At 44.3% G+C, this 22,767-nt stretch overlaps 2 protein-coding genes across 3 annotated transcripts; one reads left to right on the top strand and one right to left on the bottom strand.

Annotated features, from left to right (window-relative positions):
- Positions 1-3,734: 3,734 nt before the first annotated feature.
- Positions 3,735-14,283, bottom strand: LOC109642236 (regulator of G protein signaling 9). Of its 2 annotated transcripts, XM_020106925.2 has the most exons (19): positions 14,027-14,283; positions 12,187-12,283; positions 11,542-11,592; positions 11,132-11,238; positions 10,926-10,977; positions 10,787-10,845; positions 10,630-10,706; positions 10,342-10,423; positions 9,366-9,428; positions 8,994-9,023; positions 8,843-8,904; positions 8,637-8,750; positions 8,431-8,546; positions 8,251-8,338; positions 7,877-8,015; positions 7,716-7,798; positions 7,452-7,575; positions 6,199-6,602; positions 3,735-5,966 (listed from the first exon to the last, which is right to left on the bottom strand). In XM_020106925.2, exons 1-19 carry the CDS (start codon positions 14,093-14,095, stop codon positions 5,804-5,806), a joined length of 1,980 nt encoding a protein of 659 aa, XP_019962484.2. In that variant the 5' UTR covers positions 14,096-14,283; the 3' UTR covers positions 3,735-5,803. The 2 variants fall into 2 exon arrangements, with proteins under 2 accessions (XP_019962484.2, XP_019962485.2); XM_020106926.2 differs by lacking the exons at positions 3,735-5,966; positions 6,199-6,602 and having other exon boundaries at positions 7,114-7,575.
- Positions 14,284-14,490: 207 nt separating this feature from the next.
- LOC109642241 (guanine nucleotide-binding protein subunit alpha-13-like) lies at positions 14,491-22,366 on the top strand. The gene is made up of 5 exons (XM_020106937.2): positions 14,491-15,367; positions 16,190-16,416; positions 19,237-19,287; positions 19,783-19,983; positions 20,096-22,366. The coding sequence occupies exons 1-5, from the start codon at positions 15,085-15,087 to the stop codon at positions 20,465-20,467; spliced, it is 1,134 nt and encodes a 377-aa protein (XP_019962496.1). The 5' UTR covers positions 14,491-15,084; the 3' UTR covers positions 20,468-22,366.
- Positions 22,367-22,767: the final 401 nt, after the last annotated feature.

Here is a 22,767-nt window from a genome sequence, read left to right as displayed (position 1 = left end):
TTATTCATTCACCGAAAACTCATTTTTGTTTTGCGACCATAAGAGGAATCTTGTGAAGACATTTTAATCATCTTAAGTGTTTGACCAATCAGCCAGTGCTCTCGTGTCTCTAGTGAGGACACAGCTTGAGTTTGTGAAATTGCTAACAAACACAAATGGACTTGGTGCTATGTCTCGTCAGTTATGTTAAGTTTATTCATGTCTATGTTTTAAGTAAACCATGTTTGTGTTAGTTCATGTCCAGTCTTGTGTGTTTGGGAGCACGAGGTGTTAAGTTAAACTTCGCTCATGTCTTGTCTCGTCGTGCACTTCCTGTTTTATTTTGGTACTCACCTTTTCCCTCTCATTTCAGACCCTGACTTCCTCCCTTTGTGTGATTTCCCGCCTTCGTGATCGTCTTCCCCACCCCTGATTGGTTTCACCTGTTTCCTACTTCCTCTTGTATAAATAGTCCTCGTCTCCCTTTGTCCTGTGACAGTTCGTCTTGTTCTGTCCCCAAGTCAAGTGTGAGATTTTGCCAAGCCAGGAGTTCGCTTCATTCATGTTTAGTATTCTTGTTTATCTCTTAGTTTTGTTAGAGTTTTGTTTTGCTGCTTTCTTTTGTTATCCTCTTCGTGAGCGCCTTTAGTTATGCACCTTTAGTGACTGAAAATAAACCTTTTCGTTAAATCCACGTCTTGTCTGAGTCGTGCATTTGAGTCCACCAGTTTTCGTGCCTGAGGTCGTTACACTTGGTCGAGGTTGTTAAAAGATGTTTCAGCTGAAAAAGATTTTCAAACATCTTCAGAAATCTCAACTCTAAAAAATGTTCTCTGTTTATGTTCTCTGGAAACGGCACCTCAGAGTTATGATAAACAGGATCAATGCTACGTAAACTGCATTTCACTAGTGGAGGTGTGGCGGTGTGTGTGTGTGTATGGGGACGGGTTGATATCTGAGTTGAGTATCACTCAGATCATGAGCATCTCAAAGGTTCACAGGAAGAATTAAAGGAGGACATGATGGCGTGAGGGGTTAAAGGCTAACAGAGGTAAATGGGAAAATGCCATAAAAGTTGACCTGGATATAGTCGAAGTTTCAAGGTCATTTCCCCTCTTCCCCATCACTCGCTCTCACTCCTTGGTTGGTTTTACGAGCTGGGGGGGGGTCGTCGGTCACTGGTAATTATCTTCTTTTGTCAAACCTAGGAGGCTCAGCGAGACGCCAGGTCACCTGTGATTCTGATTGAGGTCCTGGGCGCCCACACACACACACATGAATACACGGGGAAGCAGCAGCAGGCGAATGTGCAGCGTTTCATTACGCTTCTGATTTGGTCATTCATCTTGTCACGGCGAGGTCACACACAGCGGCCGACACATGTTTATGTCTGCAAAGACTATCTGTGTGTGTGTGTGTGTGTGTGCAAGGTGTCACTGTGTCTGTGTGGATATGCGTTTGTTTGTTAAGCAAACACACACATTGTTTCACTTTCCTGTTAATGCTCGACTGGTTTTACTTTCAAATCAGACAAAGAGGAAATGGCTCCACTCGTGTTTGACTCAAATCAAATGCAGGAAACTTTATAACTAAAGTCATCTACCATTGTCTGCTGTTTTCCCAAGTTACGAAAAGACGTATCCTGTGCACTCGAGGTCAGCGTCTGCACAGTAGAGATCCGGGGACGAAGCCGCGATTGCGAAGTCTCGTTGATTCCCTTGTCGACCAATCACGGGTCAGTCTCAGCTGTCAATCGTGACGCTTCACCTCGTTTTTATAGCTTCAAATAACTAATTAAAACACATTTACCAGGAAAATGAGCATGTGGTAAGAACTATCTCAAATGACAGAACCGATCTTTGAGAAAAATGTATTGAATGTGCACTTTTACGATTTAGTTTGTTCCATGTCCCTACCATCGACATGGAGGAGGTAGGATTTACAAACCACACTGCAGCCAGCCACCAGGTGGCGATCAAAGCGCTTTGGCATCAAGTTTAAGGAGTAGTCATGTTGTCCATCTTTACGGTCTCTGGTCCTTATACATGTAAGACACGATTAAATAATAAGTTCGGTTAGCTTTCATCAGCTCCTGATAAAAAGGTAAATAAGTGGATTTCTTTGAACCTTGGAGTGAATTTGAAACCGTATCTTTCAGATGTTAATTTAAAACAAATTATCTGATCATTTCTAAATAGCGGCTTCAATTTCCTGTTTACAATTTTGGATTTCTGCTGTACACAGGGAGGGAAATCAACGAAAAACGAATGACGAAGAAAATCTGTACATATTCATTCAAAGGCTCCATGTCAGGAAAAGAAAAAAGACATTAAAGCCATTCACCAAGTAGATTTTCGGCCTCTGAGAAACTCATTCAGGTGTAACACCAAACACCAAGAGCTTCATTAAAAGATGCTCCCACACAAATATATTTTAATATATGCACACCTCAGATGAATGTTAAGTGTGTTGCATAAATTCCCTGCTCCTCGCTAAGCTAATGTATGAATGGACTGCGTGTGGACGTCCCTGTGTGGATATTGTGAGATAACGATCGGACGTTTCTATTCAGAGAAACCAAAGAAAAAGAAAACACCAGGACAGATCAAAGCTGCGCTCCAGCCTCAGTTCACTAACCTCAGATCAGTCGGTGGGACGTGAGATGGTGTTGACAACAAGTTCAGAGACGTTGCTTTTATCTGCGTAAAGTCTCAGTGATCTGTTCGGATATCAGATCGTCACATGGTGCTTTATACCTTCAGCAAAAATGTGACCTCCGTTCTTCGTCCGTTGGGAAATTAGATGAGGAACCTGAACTCTGCTTCCAGTTTCCTCAGTTGAAAAATTAAATATTAGAATAAACGGAAAATGTAGTTTATTTTGTTATATTTTAAAGCTTTCAGTGAACTGTCACGTGCCTGGATGTTACATTCCCATTAAACATCTTAGAACACAGTTCACAGTAGTTGCACCTGTCTCTACTTGCCATTGCGATATCACCACCTAGTGGCTGTTTGCTGTCATCACACCTACTGAAGCTGGAGAGTCATGGATTTATTTATACATCAGAAAAACTATTTCATAAGAGTTGATTTAAATTTAATCCACCCAAAGTGAGTTTCCACATAAATATGAAGTAATATTATCATTATCATTATTATGATTAGAAGTTGTATAAGGTGTTTGGTTTTAATTAAATGTTTCGTTTCTTGTTTATAGCTTTGACACGTTTCAGGATTCACAGTTCAAAACTTTTATTGCTGTTGTTTTTTTCCAGCCATGTCAAATCTTAATAAATGAAACCTGAAATCTCACCATGATTAAATTATGTTGACCAATGACCATTTGCTTTATAATATTAGTAGTAGGATTGGATTTGTGTTTTTAGTTGGGGCACTTAGAGAGAATAGACTCATATTAAAGGCCTAGTTCAGAGAAGAGAAAATTAAAAATTTGCTTTGCAGCCATTAAAATACTTGAAATTGTGTCTCAATGTTGAAACAATACTGAAACAATACAGGCTTTAAAAAAAAAGAACTGCAGCTTAATTACTATCCAGACCAGAGAAACTCTTGATAAGGTGTTTGGATTATCTTGAACAATGTTTCTGGTCAAAGATGTGCGTCTTTCAATTCCTTTTGTTTTTTCGGAGTGATCGATGCTTTTGTCCACAACTGACAAGAAATGTTTGCAGTTAATTTGAGCGCACTGGCCCTTTAAGCTTTAACTCAACATGTAATATGAAGAAAGTGACATTTTTTGTTAAGACACAATCATTTATTGAGGCACTTGACACAAGCCATGGAATGTACAAATCAAATACATCAAATTCAAGGTATATTTCACATTCTTGCATCTGTAAACATGGTAAAGATAATACATTCGAACGGTTAATTCACATTGTAACCCCCCCCCCCCAACACACACACACAGAGACACACACACACAAACACACATACACACACACACACACACACACACCACCACCTCCACCACCGTCTATGCGGGGGGGGGGGGGGGCACGTGAGAAGAATATCAACACCTCGTTCAGGGTAGTGCAGTAAACAACAGCTACAAAACAGCAGTGGAGCCAAATACAGAACTACTACTCTCTGTCGCTCCTCGTTCATGAAGACTTGCTCTCATTGGACCTGAAATGCATCTGTTCATTCGTTTCACATACAAAGTTGTAAAGAGGTAAATTAGGGATGAGGCATCTAAGTCTATTTAGCAGCACAAGAACACTTCTGCACTTCGTAAAACTGACTCAGCAAATATATAAACACATTGTCTATAATCTTAGCAGGCATGTGCACAGGCAGAGTCTATATGTCTAAATCTGCTTCGGCTTATCACAAACTAGAATGTAAACATCAATGTATTCGCTTTCCTTGGCAATCACAAAAATAATACTCTTACTCATTTGTCGTCGTGATTCTCAGAAATGTCTGCGTCTACATTTCCCCTGTTTTAAGGAAACAGCTCTCAGGGGGGTGAAGGTGGATAAGGCTGCTGTGGGGCTACTGTTCGTAAATAGAGACGAGGTTTGAATGTGAAAGCTACAGCTCAGGTTCTGAGGCTCCTGGATGTTTTTAACACTCTGTCGTCCTCGTGGCGAGACTAAACATCTGGTGCTCACATCTGCAGAGATCCGGGTGATAAGTAATACTCTTCCCTTAACATGTGAGTATCAAACACTGAACTGCCTGAAGGCTTGTGAGGTGATTCAAGAGACTGAACATAAAGATGGACAAAGTGACGGCTGCACAAATGTCAAATGACCTAATTGGCACAAAGATGGCAGCGTTCACGGGATGTTTTAATTCATCTGTGGATGATGGGAGGAAGTGATTCACAGTATTTTGTTGCTTTAGTCGTACTGCTCCCACTGAGCTCATGCCGTCAGTCATTTCTTGGTAATTTGGGGATATTAACGACCTGAGGAGGGGCATTGCATTTTTAAATTACATGCAAAGTGTAATTTGTGTGTGTCTGTTTTTTCTTTTGTTTTATCAGAACTACTGAATATTCTGGGTTGTGTGAAGAAACAGCCTGTCGGCCGTCACAAGCAGATATAAATCTCAGGAAAAGTCACGAAAGGTTAAATGAAAAGATAAAAACGCTTGAAGTAAATCAGAAACTTTTACAGCCTCCTCTGGTGACTTGTCAAACATTTGTTTATAGAGGAGTGGTTGTACTGGAAGACTCATAACCTCAATATTTCTGAAACTCTAGAAATGATCCTGCGTTGCTAAAGTGTGTGATTGTGTGATTTTGTGATTGTTCGACAGCGGAGGAGGATTTTGCTACAGCAGACGTGGAACTGGGACTTTTAAAACCTACAGGCAGTGAATGTTTAATACTCATGATACAGATATATTGGCCAATATTTATACAAGAAATTGTCAATACTTCTGTGGTAACTGTAATTTTAAGTAATTGAGGTTTGATATTTTACAGTTTAACCATAAACTTAAGTAAGTAAAAAGAAAACGAAAAACACAAATACAACCAAATATATCGAAATATTATCAAGGAAATAAACTTTTTCTGTGTAAACTCTGAAATGCTTGGACAGTCAGTAAGTTGAAGTGTCTCACTCTGACAGTTCTGTGTCGGTTCTTACGTTGTTGTTTGGTATTTATGTTGTAGTTTGTGGCCCGGTGCTGAGAACGTGACCACATTTACACTGGGACAATAAACACTGAGATTTTCACCCTCTGGTCTGTGTGAGATCTTTTTATCTCTGTCAGAACACGGAGAAAATCTGCCGCCAGCCTGTTCACATGGACTCACTGCGTCTGTTCCACGCTGATTTAACCTGTTAGCCCGTCCCGTTCTGCGGTGTGAGGCTCTCCCAGGGGCAGATGATCTCTTTGGCCCCCACTCCGCCCCGAGAGGCCCCCCTGTTCTCCTCCTCCTCGTCCTCCGACTCGATGGGGTAGATGCGGCACTCCGGAGGAATATCCACTTTAATCTGGAAAAAACTGTTGCAGAGAGGATTTTGTATAAAACAGACGTCTGACACCGATTCTGTTCAAATGGAATAAACATGTGTAAGAAATGAGAACATCTTTAATTTGTCAGAATTTAATCTTAAGAGTTAACATATAAAGTTAAATTCAACACATTTGAAAAGTAATAAAAAGAGGAAACCTCTTTCTGACTGCACAGTAAATACGTTGTTGTAGGTCATGACAGTTAATGGCCGCCACTCACTTGCCAATCCGTCTGGGTGGAGCCTGACTGGGCTGATCCGGGCTGATTGGCTGAATGCGGCTACTTCCCCCGGCGGCTGAGTGGTATTTAGGCGACAAGCTGGCGAACACGGTGGAGGGGGTGCAGCCCCGCTTCAGCAGGCGGCGCAGAGACAGAGGCATTCGAGACTTGGACACGTTCCCACCTGAGGGGGCTTGGGCCTCCGGGTCCCCCCCTCTTTCTCCTTCACTGGCCTCCACTCGCCGCTCAGAGGCCGAGGTGCTGTCTAAGGCCACGCTGATGGGGGACGGGCAGGCGGGGGTGTGGGCCAGGAAAGGGAGGGAGGGTGAGGCGTTGGCAGAGGGGGAGTCGATAAAACCAGAGTAGACAGCAAGGTGGGGGACAGGAGTGGTGTAGCGGCAAAGCTGTGAGGTCAGAGAAAGAGTCAGAGGGCAGAGTTCAGCAGCCAAAACTAGTTCCTGAGCAAAATCACACAAACTGTTGAAAATAGACAGATGATGCTTTTTAAAGCAGTTTTCAGACATGTCCGCACTTTCTCCACGTACACGTCCTCTGGAGAAACTCCGGATAATCTCCGGAGTTCAGTGCATGACTGGAATATCCCAAAGTATTGACTAAACTGGATGAACGAAACAATGAGATGCAGAAAATGTTTAACATTCAACATTTAAAAGGCTTGAACCAAAATTTTTGCCTGAAAAGTGATTTAATCCATCACTGTCAGTTAGAAAGTTTCCATTAATTGATTAATTAGCTTATTGTCTCAGGTGTATGTATATATATTCATTTCATATACATGACCTGAATATGATGGTAGATGCTTGTATTTATATGTTTTTGAATAAGAGAGAAAGAAAGAAACTCACACTGACATCTTGAAGGGACGATGAAAACAATGAGACGTTGAGACATTGAGACAGTGAGACAGTGATTTAATGACAAATCGAGACAAACACATGATCATGAGATGCTGTTGATGGTTAGTGGATGTTTTAATATTTCATGAAGGATGGAGGAAACACGTTACAGAACACTACAGACGATGAACACATCATGAGAAACAACATGACAGACAGTTACAGTGTGTGTGTGGACAGACATGTAACAGACGGTCCGTGTCCTGGACGTGACCTGTACATGGAGGTAAGTTCATACGTGTTTAAAGAAACCACATGACGTGTTTGTGTTCAGGTCTTAACAGGAGCACGACAAGGAGGCGCCTCCTTCCCCTGCTTGCTGAGTTTGCTCATGACCTGTGTGATGTCAACAGGGGCGTTGGCCGCCATCTTGGCCCTCTGCTCCTGCTCCTGCTGCCGGAGGACGATGGGGCTGAGACTGGGTCGTCTGTTCTTTGCATTCTGCTCCAGCTGAGCGTCACTGGAGGATGGAGATGAACATGTACAGAGGAGAGAGATGGGGGGAAATGAAAAAACAGTAAAGACTTTCTTTTCCAGATGTGCAATAGTTTTAAACAGAAGATAAAAGTTCAACAATCGAGTGAATAAGTGGCCTCTCACGTGAACTTGTGCTCCTCAGGACAGACGGCCTTCTTCAACGTGTCTTTAAAGACCGGAGATTTCAAGTAGCGCCCGAACGAGTCCTGCAAAACGTGCACAAACGTGACAGTGAGCGACGAGTACAAGCCTGTGGAACGTTACACAGTGGTGCGTTCACTGACCTTCTTCATGAGCATGTAGATGTGAGTCTGGGCTGGGTCCAGGACGTATCTGTGCGGGTGTTTCAGGCCCTTGACCGTGACTTCCATCGTCTTTCCATCGATGTTGATCCACCGCGGTGCACCACGAGCCAGGAAGGCCCTGAGATCACCAGGTTTGTGGAAACAAATAAACACAAATTGTTGCGAACACAACTGCAACCAAATAATATTTCTTTTTATTTTCTTCCTTCTTTTCTAACTTGAATAATCACTGAAACGATCGTTGATTAATCAATTATGAAAATAGGTTCAGATAAGTTTTCTGTCCTCAGCTAATGAAGTAATCAAGAACATTCGTCCATATATTATACACAAGCTAGAAATGAAAACATTACTTGTAGATCTGTTCTGCTTTCTCTCTCATCGTCGCAGCAGCGCCCCACTTCAGATCCTCACAACCTTCCCAGAATGCCAAGTTCTCACCTGAAAAAGGTTCAAAGTAGAAAATAAAAGGAAACACACTTAACGCTATTCACATCGCAGGACGATTAAATTTCTACAATCAGCCGCCGTACCGCTGAATTCTTTCCTCAGGAAGAGTCTGAAATCGTCTCGTCCTCTCGGGTCTGAGAGCAGCTCTCCGAAGCTGAACGTCCACCTCTCCACGCGCATTTTACTCGGGATTTCCACACTGAAAACCACAGAGGAAGAAAATCATTCAAAAACAGTTATTCTAAAAGAAGCTGAATCTCTGTGACTGTGGGATTCTGAGCCGACACACTTGGGCATGTTCAGGGTCCAGTATGTGATGTCATCGGTGATCCAGGGGTTGCTGGGAAGACACTTGGAGAGGAACGGGTCGTGGCCGTTGTAGGTGGCGCAGTATTTCACCAACCTGCAAGAAAAGAGGGAAAACTACGTGAAAACTCCCCTGATAGTATTTCTACCATAACACACAGGTACTGTATCACACGGATTTAAACTCACGCTCCGATGGACACGGATGACTTCACCCTGGGCCTCATGATGGACTGCTGGGTGAAGATCATCTACAGGAGGCAGGAGAGAGATGACGGCTGTGGACACGGATCACGGTCGACACAACTAATAATTCAGTTTCAAATTAAAGCTCACTCACGATTCTCTCATAGAAGTCTGGTGTCTTCGCCTGAGGGGGAAACAAATATTATTATTAATCATATCACAGATAAAAAAAGAAATATGCAAAGACAAAGTGGGACATTGTCACACAGTGTGTGTGTGTGTGTGTGTGTGTGTGTGTGTGTGTTGATAACCAGTTCAAAAAGTCTGGATACGAAAACGAAGCGTGGGAAATGATGCCTGCAGAAGAGGAGAGGAGAGAAGAGGTTACGTTTAGTAGAAGATGGATTAATGTTTGAAACAGCCGACAGGGAGAGAACAGGGACGATAAGCAGCTGCATCAAATCCTCTCATACTCTGTAATCTGATTGACAGGATTTATGTTCGCATGCAGAGACTCACCTGTTACCTCGTTTCCATTAGGATCTATTCGTCTGTCCAGTCCGTAGTCCATGGCACTGACCGTCCCCGGCTGCACACACACACACACACACACCAACAGGAAATATTACACACACAATACAATTATCATAGTCTGACTGCTCAGGAAACAATCTTCCTTTTAATAACTTAATTAAAGTCATGAGTTCGGCTCACAGCCAGTTAACAGCGTCTGTACATGACAAACTGCTCATGGCAGGTTTATTATATTTTGTCTACAACCAACAAGAATTCAAACTACTCATCGTGTGTACAACCACAGCTCAGTTGTTTCTATCGTTAACACAATCTGACCTGAATAATTCATGTCTGAGTCTCAGACTGTTTTAATCAAGGACCCGCATTAGGGCCTTTATCGTCCCAGTTTATATTTGCGTAAGTGGAGCGTATTCCAAAACACATCTGCACTTCATCAAATGACCACAATGCACTTGACAACGGAGTGACCCTGAGTCCTGTGGGAGCTCTGGAGGTCTGGAGAGCAGCTGCCCACTTTACCGGGGACTCCAGATAGGTGCAAACCGCCGCGCCACCTCCTCCCTCGCACTGTGAAATATTAATCAGCCGTGCCCTTTCCCTCTGACTGGACATGTAATGGTAATGAGGCATCATGGGTAGAGATAATGAGATACCCTGGGAAGTTAAGAGGTGGAGTGTAATTTATTTTCAGACCTCTCTGTTATCTACACGACGCCGTGTGTGCGGTACAAGGCTGATGACTATCTGAGTGTGTGTGTATGCTTGGACTTGTAGCTTTGTGAGGACCAGTTTGACTGTTAGACGTGACGGGGGGAGGACATTTTGATGGGTCCTCGCTTACAAAGGGCTTTTTGAGGGTTAAGACTTTGTTTAAAAGCTGGCTGTGCAGTCTGAGCAGGGTGATATCGATAAAGATTCAGCTGTGATGGTTAGACTGAGGAATACTTTATGTCGATGAGTCTCACCGGAGGTCGATGAACCACCCAGTACGCTCTCTCCTGGCATTCAAACACCACACGGTCTGGTTTCTTCCTCTCCTTAGCAGCCCTGAAAACACACACTCACACACAGTTACCTAATCCTGAACCCTTACTCACCTTCAAACATGTCTTCACCCAATCATTTACATTACAGGGACTTGAATTGTGTCCCCAGTGGACAGACAGGTCCCTGTAATGTGACTGCATCAACAGATTTAGGTCTCTACAACATGAGACGTCTCTGAGACGTCTCTGAGTTTCTCTCACACCCACCTGTACTGTTCCTTAGCCTGCATCACTATGAAATCCCACTTGTGATTCATCCACTTGTGCAGGCGGTTGTACTGCTCCTGAGGGCATAAAAACCGAGCATCAGTAAAATTCCAACATTGTGAGTTTCTCCCGGGGACGCTCGTGGTGTCGCTCTCACCTGCTCGTACAGCTCCAGGATTCCTTTCTTCCGTATGTTTCTTTTCGCCAGGTAGATTGCTTCAGCATGGGGAGATGAAGAAAGCGTTAAGAGAGTGATGATAACACGCCCTGAGAATAAAAAACGTGGTCACACTCACCGTAATCCGTGTCCTCCACAGGCCACTGCTGCGTGGGCCAGAAGTACGGTGTCTGAAAAGGACAAAGGGTAAAAGGAAGTCACAGCAATTCATATTCGCTGTCTTGCCCACGGACACTTTGACGTGCGGACCGGAGGAGCCAGGTGTAGAGCCGCTCTCTCCCCTGAGCCACAGCTGCACCCAAAATGTGAAAGCATGGTGTTTACCTGGAAGCGATAGAGCGACGCATCAGGTTTGATCACTAAGCGTTTGTGGTCTTGCAGAGGGTAGATGTATCCTAACGCCACCAGCATGGAGCCCAAACTCCTCGCCTCTGAGGACAAAAGATTTGAACAACAGTCAACTGTGGCCAATCGAAACAACATACGAGACAAAGATTAAGACCTGACATGATAATGATTTTGTAACCGTTACTGAGCTACAGCGCCCCCTGCAGCCACACGTGGTGATTAATGAGTTGGGCTACAAAATTCTTCACGTTTTAAAAGTTTCCTGCTGAATACTGGTAATATATTACGTATCTAATAATATTTAATAATGCTGCCGTCTTAAGGTTCAGAAAGTTTCAATGTGCTGCATTAAAAGTAGATTTTCCATCTACATCCTCATCTCTCACCTTCTGCGTCTATATTGAATCTGTCTGCCAACCAGGAGATGATGTCTTCACCTGAGGATAAAAGAGGCAAATGATAAGTAAAGTGATATCTATATTTATACGCAGCCAGTGCTCTGACAGAGAACAAGAAAAAAGGGTTGAGTGTGTGTTGTTAGGTAAGTGTGTGTGTGTGTGTGATCCTGTAAATGCCAGACCCCTCTCTGCTACCGCTAATGTGAGGAGAAGGAAGGATGGAATGAGGAGAGGAGAGGAGAGGAGAGGGTGAAGGAAAGGAAAGGGAAATAAAAATAAAATAAAAACAAAGAGAGCTTCCTTCCTTCCTTCAGCTGCCTGGATGACGTAGAAGTCTAGGTTCCCTCTCCTCTCCTCCTCTTCCACCTACACCTCCACCTCCTCGCCTTCTCTCTTTGTGTTTTTCTCTTATTTATTTTTTTTCCTCCAGCTCGCTCTATCATCATCATCCTCCTACTTTTCCTGACTCTGAGACGGCGGGGGTTGTCATGGAGATGGAAATCTGTAGCTCTTGAGTTTGCGCCCGCAGCTCTGGGATCCTCCAGCGAGACTGTGCAGGAAAAATCACTCAACCGGCTGCAGAATATCAACATCGTGTGTGTGTGTGTGTGTGTGTGTGTGTGTCCTCCTCACCAGTAATGGCGTGGGGTATTGTTGTGATAACCAGTCTCTGCGGCTGTGACTTGACTCCTGCTTTGGGGTCCTGCATCTCCAGCAGCACCTTCTCAGCCTGCGCACAAGAGCACGGTGAGGAGAGGTTACCACAACAACCACAACAACAACCACAACAACAACTGCTCATAATGAGGGGGTGGCAGAGGTCACCGGGGTTGCCTGGACAACAGGTTGGAAAATGCAGGAAGCATATACGGATAATTTCGAGGATGGTTGGATGTTTTCTTGTGTGTTAGCGTAGCTAAGATACAATAATGATCATTATCTTCTAGTTGAATTTGCACAACATCCCTGTTTACCTAGTTTCTATTTAATTGTATAGATTTGGGGGAAAATTGCATCTAATAGACTTGAACACTCATAGATGTCTTGTTTAACTATCAAAGCTCGTAATTGAACACATGTTGAGTGATTTTCAGCTTCGTCCATGCTCCAGAGCTGCACATAAACACAGCGAGAGGTGACGTGAGAGGTTTGTTCCAAGCCCTGATCTCCTGGCTACTGTTTGCCTTGTGTGGGAGGAGGTTTGCGGTGACTCACTTCCCTGTTAACCGTTTGGGTTTTCTAGTTATCATGTCCGCAGAGCCCCACAGACCCCACAGCTCAGGTAGGAGTGTGTTCAGCACAGAGCAAGAAACTGTGCGGTGCAATAATTCAGTTTGTGTGAAATTGCGTGTGTGTGTGTGTGAGAGTGAGAGAGACTCCTGGGCCTGTTTGAAGTTGCTTTGTGCTTTGAAGTCATCCTGAAGAGGCTGTGAGCTGCAGGCTGAGCCGGACCACCGTGGGCTTTCATGGACCGAAACACAAACTTGTCCTGGAACATTAGCTTGGAGTGAGGATTCCTCATGAGAGCACGACACATTGTTAAAATATTATTTGCTCATTTGTCTCTCGTCTGAATTAATTGGAAATGTCGATGAATCCAGTCTATGTTCTGGCTGCAGGACCCAGCTGGTTGTTTTCTAATACACAGTGCCTGGATTAACTTCTTTCCAGCAGCTGCTTTGTTTAGGTGGACGCACTGATACTGATCCAGGATTAATGCTTATTAGAATAAATGACCTTATCCTCGTGAAAAGGTTGCAACAAACCACAGTGGATCATTTAGTGCGACAGGCAGGAAAATAACATAACGATTTGCTGTGTTTTCATTCTGATGCGTGTATTTCGAACATGTTATTTTCCCATCGCTTCCTCAATGAATGAATGGAACGCTTGTCATGTTCTGTTGTAATTCCCCGACGCATCCTGTGAATTATTAAAAACGTTCTAAGTAAAACCAGCCACTTCAAGCTCTCATTCATCCCAACGTCTATCATCTAACATGTTGATTCGCTCATGTTCAATAACGTTTGCACTTTGTCAGGCACCTTTTACACTCTGGTTTTTAGGTTTTTCATCTTTTATGTATTTTATGTGTTAAGTGTTTTTAGGGCAGGTGCAATATTCAACTCCCTTTTATTCTGCATTATTATTCTGGGTCTAACACCATATGTTTTTGTTGTTTGTTGCACGTTGTACTGTAAAAGAAATGTCCCCATGGGGACGATAAAGTATATTTGATTTGAAAACGTCCTGAATACATAAAAGCATCAGGAAACAGGGGTTCCACTGACGACCTGTGGAGAATGCAGATTGTTTTGAGATGCTTAAAAATGCCAGCACATGCACATGCAGGGTTCCAGCAGATAATCATTATGAGTGAAGAGTGTATAGGTGCGTCTGCAGGTGTAGTGTTCAGAAGCCTGAGGTTCTGTGATCATCATCACCACTGATGGAGAAAAGGATGCAAACCCACCTTCTTGAGACAGGCCATCCGTGGTCGATACCTCTGCCCATGATCCCGCAGAGTGTTCCTGATGGTCATGATGCTGCGTTTCTCTCTGACACTCTGGAGCTTGTGAGCCTCTGTGTCGTGTGCGTGGATGTGGATGATGTTTCTGCTGCTGCTGCTGGAGGGTATGATCAATACTGATGCTGCGTTCAGGTGCTCGCCAGCAGCTCTTTCGTGGAGGCTGGGAAATTATACCAACACGCCACATCTCTCCTCCTCATCTTCCACAGAGGACTGCGTGTTATTTTCAAATCAGCTTAACAACAACAACAACAACAACAACAACAGTTACTGCAATATAAACTCACAAGGCTACTGCACTGGGTTTTTCCACTAATGCCTTAAAAAGTACATGAAGAATAAAAACACAGCAAGTTATCTCTCTCGAATATTAACTGCTCCACTTAAATCTCCATATCGTAAATACCCCCCAGACGACTTATGCAAATGTCAACTCAAAAATAAAATCCACGCTTGTTTTTTCTTCATTTCGACTTTTAATGCGCATTAAAACACAAATCCACATTATTCCCAACAGTCTTTGAACGCAGCAAAGAGAATCAACCAATCAGAGCGCGGCTTTCAGTCCGTGTTGTGTAGTTACCAAGCAGAGCCGGCAGAGGGCGGCAGAGCAGTTTACGAGTTATTTTCAGTTTAAACGCGTTTTTTAAAAAATATGTATATATTTTAACTAATTTTACTGAATCAAACACAACAAAGTGTTAAAATCTTTCGTCGATGGATTCATTCATCTGCGCAATTTCGCGTTTTGGTTTTGTAAATCGTGCAACAAGTTGAAATCGCAGACTTTGATCTGATGACTCCACGTGACTTTGTTTCGGTAAAGAAATGCGTGGCCACCGATAAACGAGCTAGCTCTGCGCGTGTTGTTTCGAGCAGCGGGACTCTGACGGTGACGACGCGTCGGCGGCTTCACTTCCTGAGTTTAGGGAAGGGGCTTGGTCGCGTGCCTGCGCCCCGCGAACGCGCATCAAATCAGCATCGATGAAGTTGGTGCGAACATGGCGGATTTCCTGCCGTCCAGGTCCGTGCTCAAAGTTTGTCTGCCCGTCTGCCTGCTCAACAGCGGCGAGGTGGAGCAGCTCCGCCGGTCCAAGGAGATCGACCGGTGCCTGTCCCGGGAGAAGCCGTACGTGAAGCGGCTGGTGAAGATCCTGCTGCTCGGCGCGGGCGAGAGCGGCAAGTCGACTTTCCTCAAACAAATGCGGATCATCCACGGGCAGGACTTCGACCAGGGAGCCCGGGAGGACTTCCGAGCCACCATCTACAGCAACGTTATCAAAGGTAAAAAAAAAAGCCTCCGGCCCCGGCAGCGGGGGTTCGACCCGCCGGGCTGCCGATGAAAAGGCCCCGAGAGGCGGCACAACGTGGGGGGAGAAAGTTTCCACATCTGGGCTGAGGACGGAGAAGAAGAAGCGGCGGCGGCGGCGGCGGAGGAGACAACACCCAGAACCAGAGTCCGCCGCCGCCGGAGCTCCGACATCACTGAGCTCAGTCTGTCTCACATCTGTACAAAGTTTGAAATTCAGGGACTTCTGTGCAGGAGACACAGGGATGAGGCTAATGGAGGCTGAACCCTCCTCTGTGTTGTAATGTGTTCCTGTTTGTCCGACAACAGGGACATCTGACAACTTCTTTATCTCGGGATCGACTCTGAATATCAGTCGGTTCTGTCACGTGTGTTATAAATATTCAGAGTAACGTGTTTCTGTGAGTCCACCGTCAACATTAAGTTAATATCTGAGACTTCTTTATTATCCGAGGAACAAATAAATCGTCTGTTTGGTTTCAAACAGTTTCAGCTTCACTAACATGATGCTGATTATCTTTGTCACGTGATTTAAAAAAAAAAAAAAACTCAATATATTTTGGCTCCTTTCGCTGCAAACTGAGATTTTGTTGACGTGTAATTTATCTGCTCATAGGTTGCAGGAGTATTCGATGAATACTGGTGAAGTCAAGTATTGGATTCTCTTGCAGCTGTGACACATTTCAAATCATTGATATCACATCCTGTCAGACAGAACAGGTTTGCGTGACACCGGTGTCGTGTTATTTTTTTGTTTTGTTCTCCACCTATCAGTGATCTCTTCACTTCCTCCCCAGGGGTTCGTGTGTTGGTGGACGCACGGGAGAAGCTGCACATCCCGTGGGGCGACCCCAACAACCAGCAGTATGGGGACAGCCTGATGGCGTTCGACACCCGCTCGGCGATGATGGCCAGCGGGCAGCTCGAGACGTCCATCTTCCTGCGGTATCTGCCCGCCATCAGGGCTCTGTGGGCAGACTCGGGGATACAGAACGCCTACGATCGCCGCAGGGAGTTTCAGCTGGTACGTGGATTCCCAGAGAAATAACTCAAACTTAACAGCAGCCTTATTTTATTACTAACTGACACATAAGAACTTTCTTCATGGGGCCGGAACACGCAGCCCGATCTGATGAGATGTTTCTGCTGTATGAATCTGGGTTTGTACAGAATTTGGGGTGAGAGGGTTGAAGCGCCGGGAACGCAGCTGTGAAAACAGAAAGTGCAACTGACTTTCTTCTTTAATTCATCCTCTCTCCCTCTCTCTCTCCCTCTCTCTCTCTCTCTCTCTCTCTCTCTCCCCTTGATTCTCTGGTGCTCCCTCTCTCTACGTTGAGCAGTACGACATGTGATTGAGTCAGCTTCCTGTTTACACCTCTCCCCGTTCCTTGGTCGTCAAGCACGCATGTTTTAACACACTGACGTTTGCCCCAGAAAAAGAACCACGCTTTGTGGTCGAGTGTGTTCGTGCTTGTTGTGCGCTCGTCTTCACTTCTTCATTCTGCCGTGTGTTTGGTTATTTTACGTGAGGTGTTGGGTCATAAACATAATACGTTGTCCAGCTGTTGAGGAGCGCCCCCCCCCCCCCCCGAGGAGAGAACAGGGGACGAACTTTGAGTCAAAAGCAGAAAACGTGAAATGTTTGTCTCTCGGTTGCGTTGGGCTGAAGAGTTGAATGGCGTTTTGTTGGCCTCACTCACTCTCGGCTGGTTGGTGTGAGCTGGTTGTGCAGACAGAAGGGGAATAAGAGTGATCAGAGCTGGAATGTTGATCTGTAGTTAAACAGCTTTATGCTTACAAACAGAGCCCTGGCTCTCCCACTCACTCTTATTTGCACACAAACATTAAGAGTGTCACACACCTCAAATTACACAAGGACACACACACACGTTTTGTGTGCATGTATGGCTTCAGCTAACACATGTACAAAAAAAAAAAAAAAAGCACATTTTCCAAATGCAGAAGCAGGAACACTTGAAAAAGTACGACACCTCGGTGAAGTGTGGACACCAGAGCCAAGCCCGTTGGGAGCTGGCGAGTCGGGTCAGGTTCGGACAAATAGTTTGAAATGATATGTGGATCAGGTTCGGTCATGTTGACCTCTTACACTGCACGTGCCTGTAATCCATCAAACATCAGGGTCAGGTCGGGCTTAGCTCATTTTTTGAAGACGAATACCGGACTCTGGGAAATCACGTGTTGGTTTATCGACTCAAATCTTTATCAAATTATCAACTACAAATGTTGCAGCCGTCATGTTTTTTTCTTTTTGTCTGCTTTGACAAAGCAAATCGTTTATTGACGTCACTTTTGTCTCAGGGAACTTTTTTAAAGCTCAAGGAATCACTCAGAAAAAGAAAACACAGAGTAGAAACATAGCGGAATCATTATTGGTCGTCTGAAACCTTCTGATTAGGTGTAAATGTGAATCAAATCTGAAACCTCGGAGAATCAACGCTGCAGAAACACAAGCTGTCAGCAGCAGAGTCCTTCTCCTCTGGAGCTGTTTGAATTTTCCCTGCTCTGCTTCCGTGGGACCGATGTGTTTCTCTGCCAGCGGACTCAGCCCAACCTGTTTTGACCCAGCTCTTTGTGTATTTGCATCACAAATCGCACGTGCCTCCAGGCCTGCTCGTATTTATCATGAGAAACACATGAACAAGCTGAACCCGCACATGGATTCTGTCGCTCGGTGTGTCGTACAAAGTTCAGAGTTCTTACACATCGAGTCATAAAAGACTGAAGAGATCTGACCTCGCGTTACGCGACCACAATAGAATTGTCATGGAAGCGTTTGCAGGAAAATGTCATGTTTCAGATTTGCTTTTACAGAAACTGCAGGCACCGTCTTGCTGAAAGAAGAGCTCGGAGTGATGGCCCTCCTTGTTTCTCTTCTGCTTTTTCTAGCTCACTGTTTTGTTTTTTTTTTCAGGTTTTTTTTTGTGGCGCTTTTAAAACCAACAGTCAGCTCAGATTTGACGTTCTTTAAAAGGCAGAATTATGGCTGGAATTAAAATTAGCTTCACAGAAAGGTTACTCTCCTGTCTGTTGGCTTTACAGTAGCACCACGCCATTCTGCTCCTCCCTTGTGTAATCTTAGGCACACACACACACACACACAGGTTTTTCAGGTCAGGTTGGTTTTTGTAAGAGATCAAAAGGTGTCTACAGGAGCGTTACAGTGAGGGAAATGGCCGGTATTTGGCTCTCATACAGAAATCCAGCCCTCACAGCCACTTCCACAGATTCGATTTGAATTTTATACCATGGGCGTTGGTTTATCATCTCATTAATGCAAATTACATGCAAAACAAGTTCCCTGACGAGGTGCAGCGACACCGTGGGTTCCGGGGAAGACGGCGAGGAAAATATCTTGCATTTTTTGCAGACAGATTTTGAGTTTTCTTGACAGGACACACACTGATGAAGGAATGTATCTCAGTCCTGCCAGCGTCATGTCTGGGCTTGCACTCGTTTTGCACGAACAGCGCCAGGATCGCCTAGAAAGAACACCCCGACACACATGCACACATTCACACATCTCTCGAGCTTCACTTCTGTCTCGATCAAAGAAACACCTTCACACGTGTCTACTGCAACACTGAATATATTGCATCCTGCTGCAGCTCCTCAGTGCAGACTCAGGTCTTGGGTAGATGCACATTTCACAAATAGAAAACAAACCTGTTTGTGTGTGTGTGTGTGTTTTGTCCACGACAGCAACAAATATCTTGTGATTTGTGCAACAAGAGCAGATAATAAATGTTTATTTTTTATGAGGAAAATGACTGAATGTAATAAGTTACTTAGAATTAACAGAAATTCCTCCTCTGTCCTGTCGCAGGGTGAGTCTGTGAAGTATTTCTTGGATAATCTGGATAAACTGGGCGAGCTGGTAAGTTGTTTCTGCCTGCACTGATTGTTATAATCAGACGTGTGCATGTTATAGTTAATACCGCAATGTAAGGTTTGCTGACAAACAGCTAAGATGGGTATTATTCTGAGGAAAACCACAAAGAAGAAAGAAGAAGCAGTTTCATGTTTTAGAAGGTAATAAAATGCAGAGTCTTATCAAATGTTTTGTATCTGACGACAGGATGCCAGGAAATGATAATGATCAGAGAGTCAGATTGTCGCAATAAACTTTCATTTGTGCCATAGACGGTAAAATGTTATAGCATCAAATAACTAATGAATCCAAACTCTCTGGAAAGACGCACGTCAGTGTGATAAGAATGACGTGAAATTAATTCTTTGACTGAAAAATAATTTGACTTCTACAGCAGAGGATTTCCTTCATGTAAAAATAAATTATAAAGTGAATAAGTAAAGGCTCTAATTTCTTCTTATACTTCTTTATACTCATTTTCTTTATCCCTCTCCCCTGCAGGATTATCTCCCCAGTCAACAGGACATCCTGCTGGCCCGTAAACCCACCAAAGGCATCCACGAGTATGACTTCGAAATCAAGAACGTTCCCTTCAAGATGGTGGACGTGGGCGGGCAGCGCTCCGAGCGACGGCGCTGGTTCGAGTGTTTCGACTCGGTCACCTCCATCCTCTTCCTCGTCTCCTCCTCAGAATACGATCAGGTGAAAACACACACAGCATCTTGTTTCCTCCCTCTCTCACCATCAAACAAGGAAAACATAACCTCTTTGAAAGCTACAGCCCTCACACTAACAGTCCTGTCTCTGTTCCCAGGTGCTGATGGAGGACAGGCAAACTAATCGGCTGCGTGAATCCCTCGACATCTTCGAGACCATTGTCAACAACCGCGTCTTCAGCAACGTCTCCATCATCCTCTTCCTCAACAAGACAGACCTGCTGGAGGAGAAGGTGAAGAACGTTCCGCTCAAGGACTACTTTTCCGACTACACCGGGCCGGAGCACAGCCTGCCGGACATCCAGGCGTTCATGGTTGATTGCTTCCGGACCAAGAGGCGCGACGCCACCCAGAAGCCCCTGTACCACCACTTCACCACAGCCATCAACACGGAGAACATCAGGCTGGTGTTCCGGGATGTCAAGGACACCATCCTCCACGACAACCTCAAACAGCTCATGCTCCAATGACCATGGTCGACCTGTGAACGTAGAGGACCTGAACGAGGACACGACCTCCCCCTCGTTCCTAAAGAGGACGTGAGAGAGACCACAGCCTCAGAAGAATTCAGTAGACGTCAGCGTTGTTCTTCAGCCGTTTTTATATTAGTTTTTACACTCCTCATTTGAAGAGTTGGCCTTCTTCAGGGTTTGGTAGGGGAACGAGTCAGCAGGGCGGACGGTCTGTGGTTTCAAAAGAAAGGAGTAAAAAAGACGAGCAGGCAGTTTGGATGTTTGGTGATGTATGATCTCCGCTGCTTTCGTTTTGAGACCATCTCCTCCGGCCTTAGCTCGGCCTCGCAGCACAAGACACAACACCCCAGTGCAAAGACTCCCAGCTCCAGTGCCTGGCTGTGGAAACCAGCGAAACAATTAACAAACAAGGGGCACGTGGTTCCCTAACCAGATAAACCACACAGGAAATTACCACGGTGAAATACGTACTTTGATACAACATGCAAGAGAAGAGTTAGACGGTCCAAATGTACCAATATTATCTGTGCCAGAGTTGATTTGCCAGTCTTTGTCCAAGCACTGAATTCATCTAGTCTGAAATCACTCCCTTTGTTTCAGTTGTACTATCCAGTGCTGCTTTGTGAACATTGTTTCTCAGCCCCTGCTGTCTATACGGGGTTTCTGATGATCTGGAGACTGAACAATTGTCCTTTTTTTTTTTTTTTTTTTCTCATCATAAGGCAGCACCACTCCTTTCTCTTCCCGTCCCACTTATGTTTTCTTGTTTGAACGTCAGCAGATTGACGGTGCTGGCATGCTGCAAGTGTCCCCAGAACGAGGACCAGCTCGTTGATGGTGAAAGAGTCGAGAACTGTTAAAGGATTTTAAGGAAACTGGCTCCTGGAAAACTGCTAGAAAAGTGTAAGACAATAACTTTCCACTTAGCGTCTCATAAGCAAATAAATTGAATCCTGCATTTGTGCCTCTTTGTTAAACAGAACATGGAGTCCATGTTGTTGATGAGTTAATGCTGACGTCGTTGTTGGTGACCTAACTGAATCGTTTAATCTCAATCTGGCATAGTGGTCAGACTCGGGTAGACCACAGTCAGCTGGGTAGTGTTTGGTACTGTCCCCGATCCTCGGCCCCCCCTTCATTCCTTCCTCTGTCTCTTTGTCTTCATCTCTGATTAGATGCCACGTAAAGGGACGGACCTCCCCTGTTTGCCTGATGAATGTGTGTTAATAGATGTACAGAGATTTGCTCTAGATGGTCTGAATATACTGTAACCAACGTTGCCTGTGGTGAGCTGTAACCAGTCGTGAGAATTTCTCTGTCGGCACTGAGTTGTGACTCCAGATCTCTGTGTTTGTTTTTTACATGCGATCTTGTGCTGTTTAGGATTTCCCTTTTTTTTTTTTTTTTAATTACATTTGTAGAAGAGAATACAGACACAAAAAAAGCCACTGGAGCTGAATAGTTTTGTCAGCGGCTGTTTTCTGTTGGGGGCCAATCTTTGTTGTAGGACAACTTCCAGGCACTGTTCAAATCTCTGTTTCTCTGCCAGATCACCCCATGCCTTCTTGACTGCTCACATCCACAGACTGTAGTTTTTCTCTCCTCCTGTGAGCTTCAGTTTCGCTTCCAGTCCTGGCTTTGTACATACTGTAATCTGTTGCCATGTAAATAATATTCAGGTTTATCTCCTTTATATGTAAATGGTTGTAGAAATGGCATCTTTGTTTTTTTCTTCTCCATTCTGAATGTGTTTCAAATCACTGCTTTTCCAATGAAGATGACTTTTCCATGTAGATGTATTTTTGTGTAATTTTTACATTGCTCTTTTGAAATTCATTCCTGTGTCAAGTCTCATACCACTCTAACCCTCTCAATAAATACACTTTTCTAATGAAACCATGGTCTATTTGTTTAATACAACATTTATTTCCTCTGCCACTGAGGTTATGTTTGTTTGTTTGTCTGTCTGTTAGCAGGATTATGATTAAACTGGACGAATTACAACGCAGCTTGGTGAAAGGACGTGTGCGGTACGGGTCAGGGAAGAAACGATCACATTTTGATTCAGATCCAGAAATATTTTATAACATTTTTTTACATTTTCAACTCCTCAGTCAGTCCCTGAGGAGGACCGTGAGATGTGGCTGAGAGCAGAAACAGTTTCACTTTCTCTACAAAACCATGTTTGAATAAAGGGAACACTCACATCACTCTATTAGTTCCTAAATTACAATTCATTTTATACCATTCAAAGATTTACCTGCCGCAACATAACAAAACTTAACCAACACATTTGA

The sequence above is a fragment of the Paralichthys olivaceus genome, chromosome 21, assembly GCF_024713975.1.
Source record: "Paralichthys olivaceus isolate ysfri-2021 chromosome 21, ASM2471397v2, whole genome shotgun sequence".
Taxonomy (NCBI): Eukaryota; Metazoa; Chordata; class Actinopteri; order Pleuronectiformes; family Paralichthyidae; genus Paralichthys; species Paralichthys olivaceus.
This window is presented reverse-complemented; position numbering and strand designations above follow the sequence as displayed.

What these genes read in the sequence shown, in the direction of transcription:
- LOC109642236 (XM_020106925.2), bottom strand. Translation starts at nt 14,095, where the DNA reads ATGACCATCAGGAACACTCTGCGGGATCATGGGCAGAGGTATCGACCA. An exon ending in GGATGGCCTGTCTCAAGAAG is followed by an intron (nt 12,284 to 14,026) that starts GTGGGTTTGCAT and finishes TCTTGTGCGCAG; the next exon opens with GCTGAGAAGGTGCTGCTGGA. An exon ending in TCCTGGAGCTGTACGAGCAG is followed by an intron (nt 10,707 to 10,786) that starts GTGAGAGCGACA and finishes TTATGCCCTCAG; the next exon opens with GAGCAGTACAACCGCCTGCA.
- LOC109642241 (XM_020106937.2), top strand. Translation starts at nt 15,085, where the DNA reads ATGGCGGATTTCCTGCCGTCCAGGTCCGTGCTCAAAGTTTGTCTGCCC. An exon ending in CTACAGCAACGTTATCAAAG is followed by an intron (nt 15,368 to 16,189) that starts GTAAAAAAAAAA and finishes CTTCCTCCCCAG; the next exon opens with GGGTTCGTGTGTTGGTGGAC. An exon ending in TGGATAAACTGGGCGAGCTG is followed by an intron (nt 19,288 to 19,782) that starts GTAAGTTGTTTC and finishes TCTCCCCTGCAG; the next exon opens with GATTATCTCCCCAGTCAACA.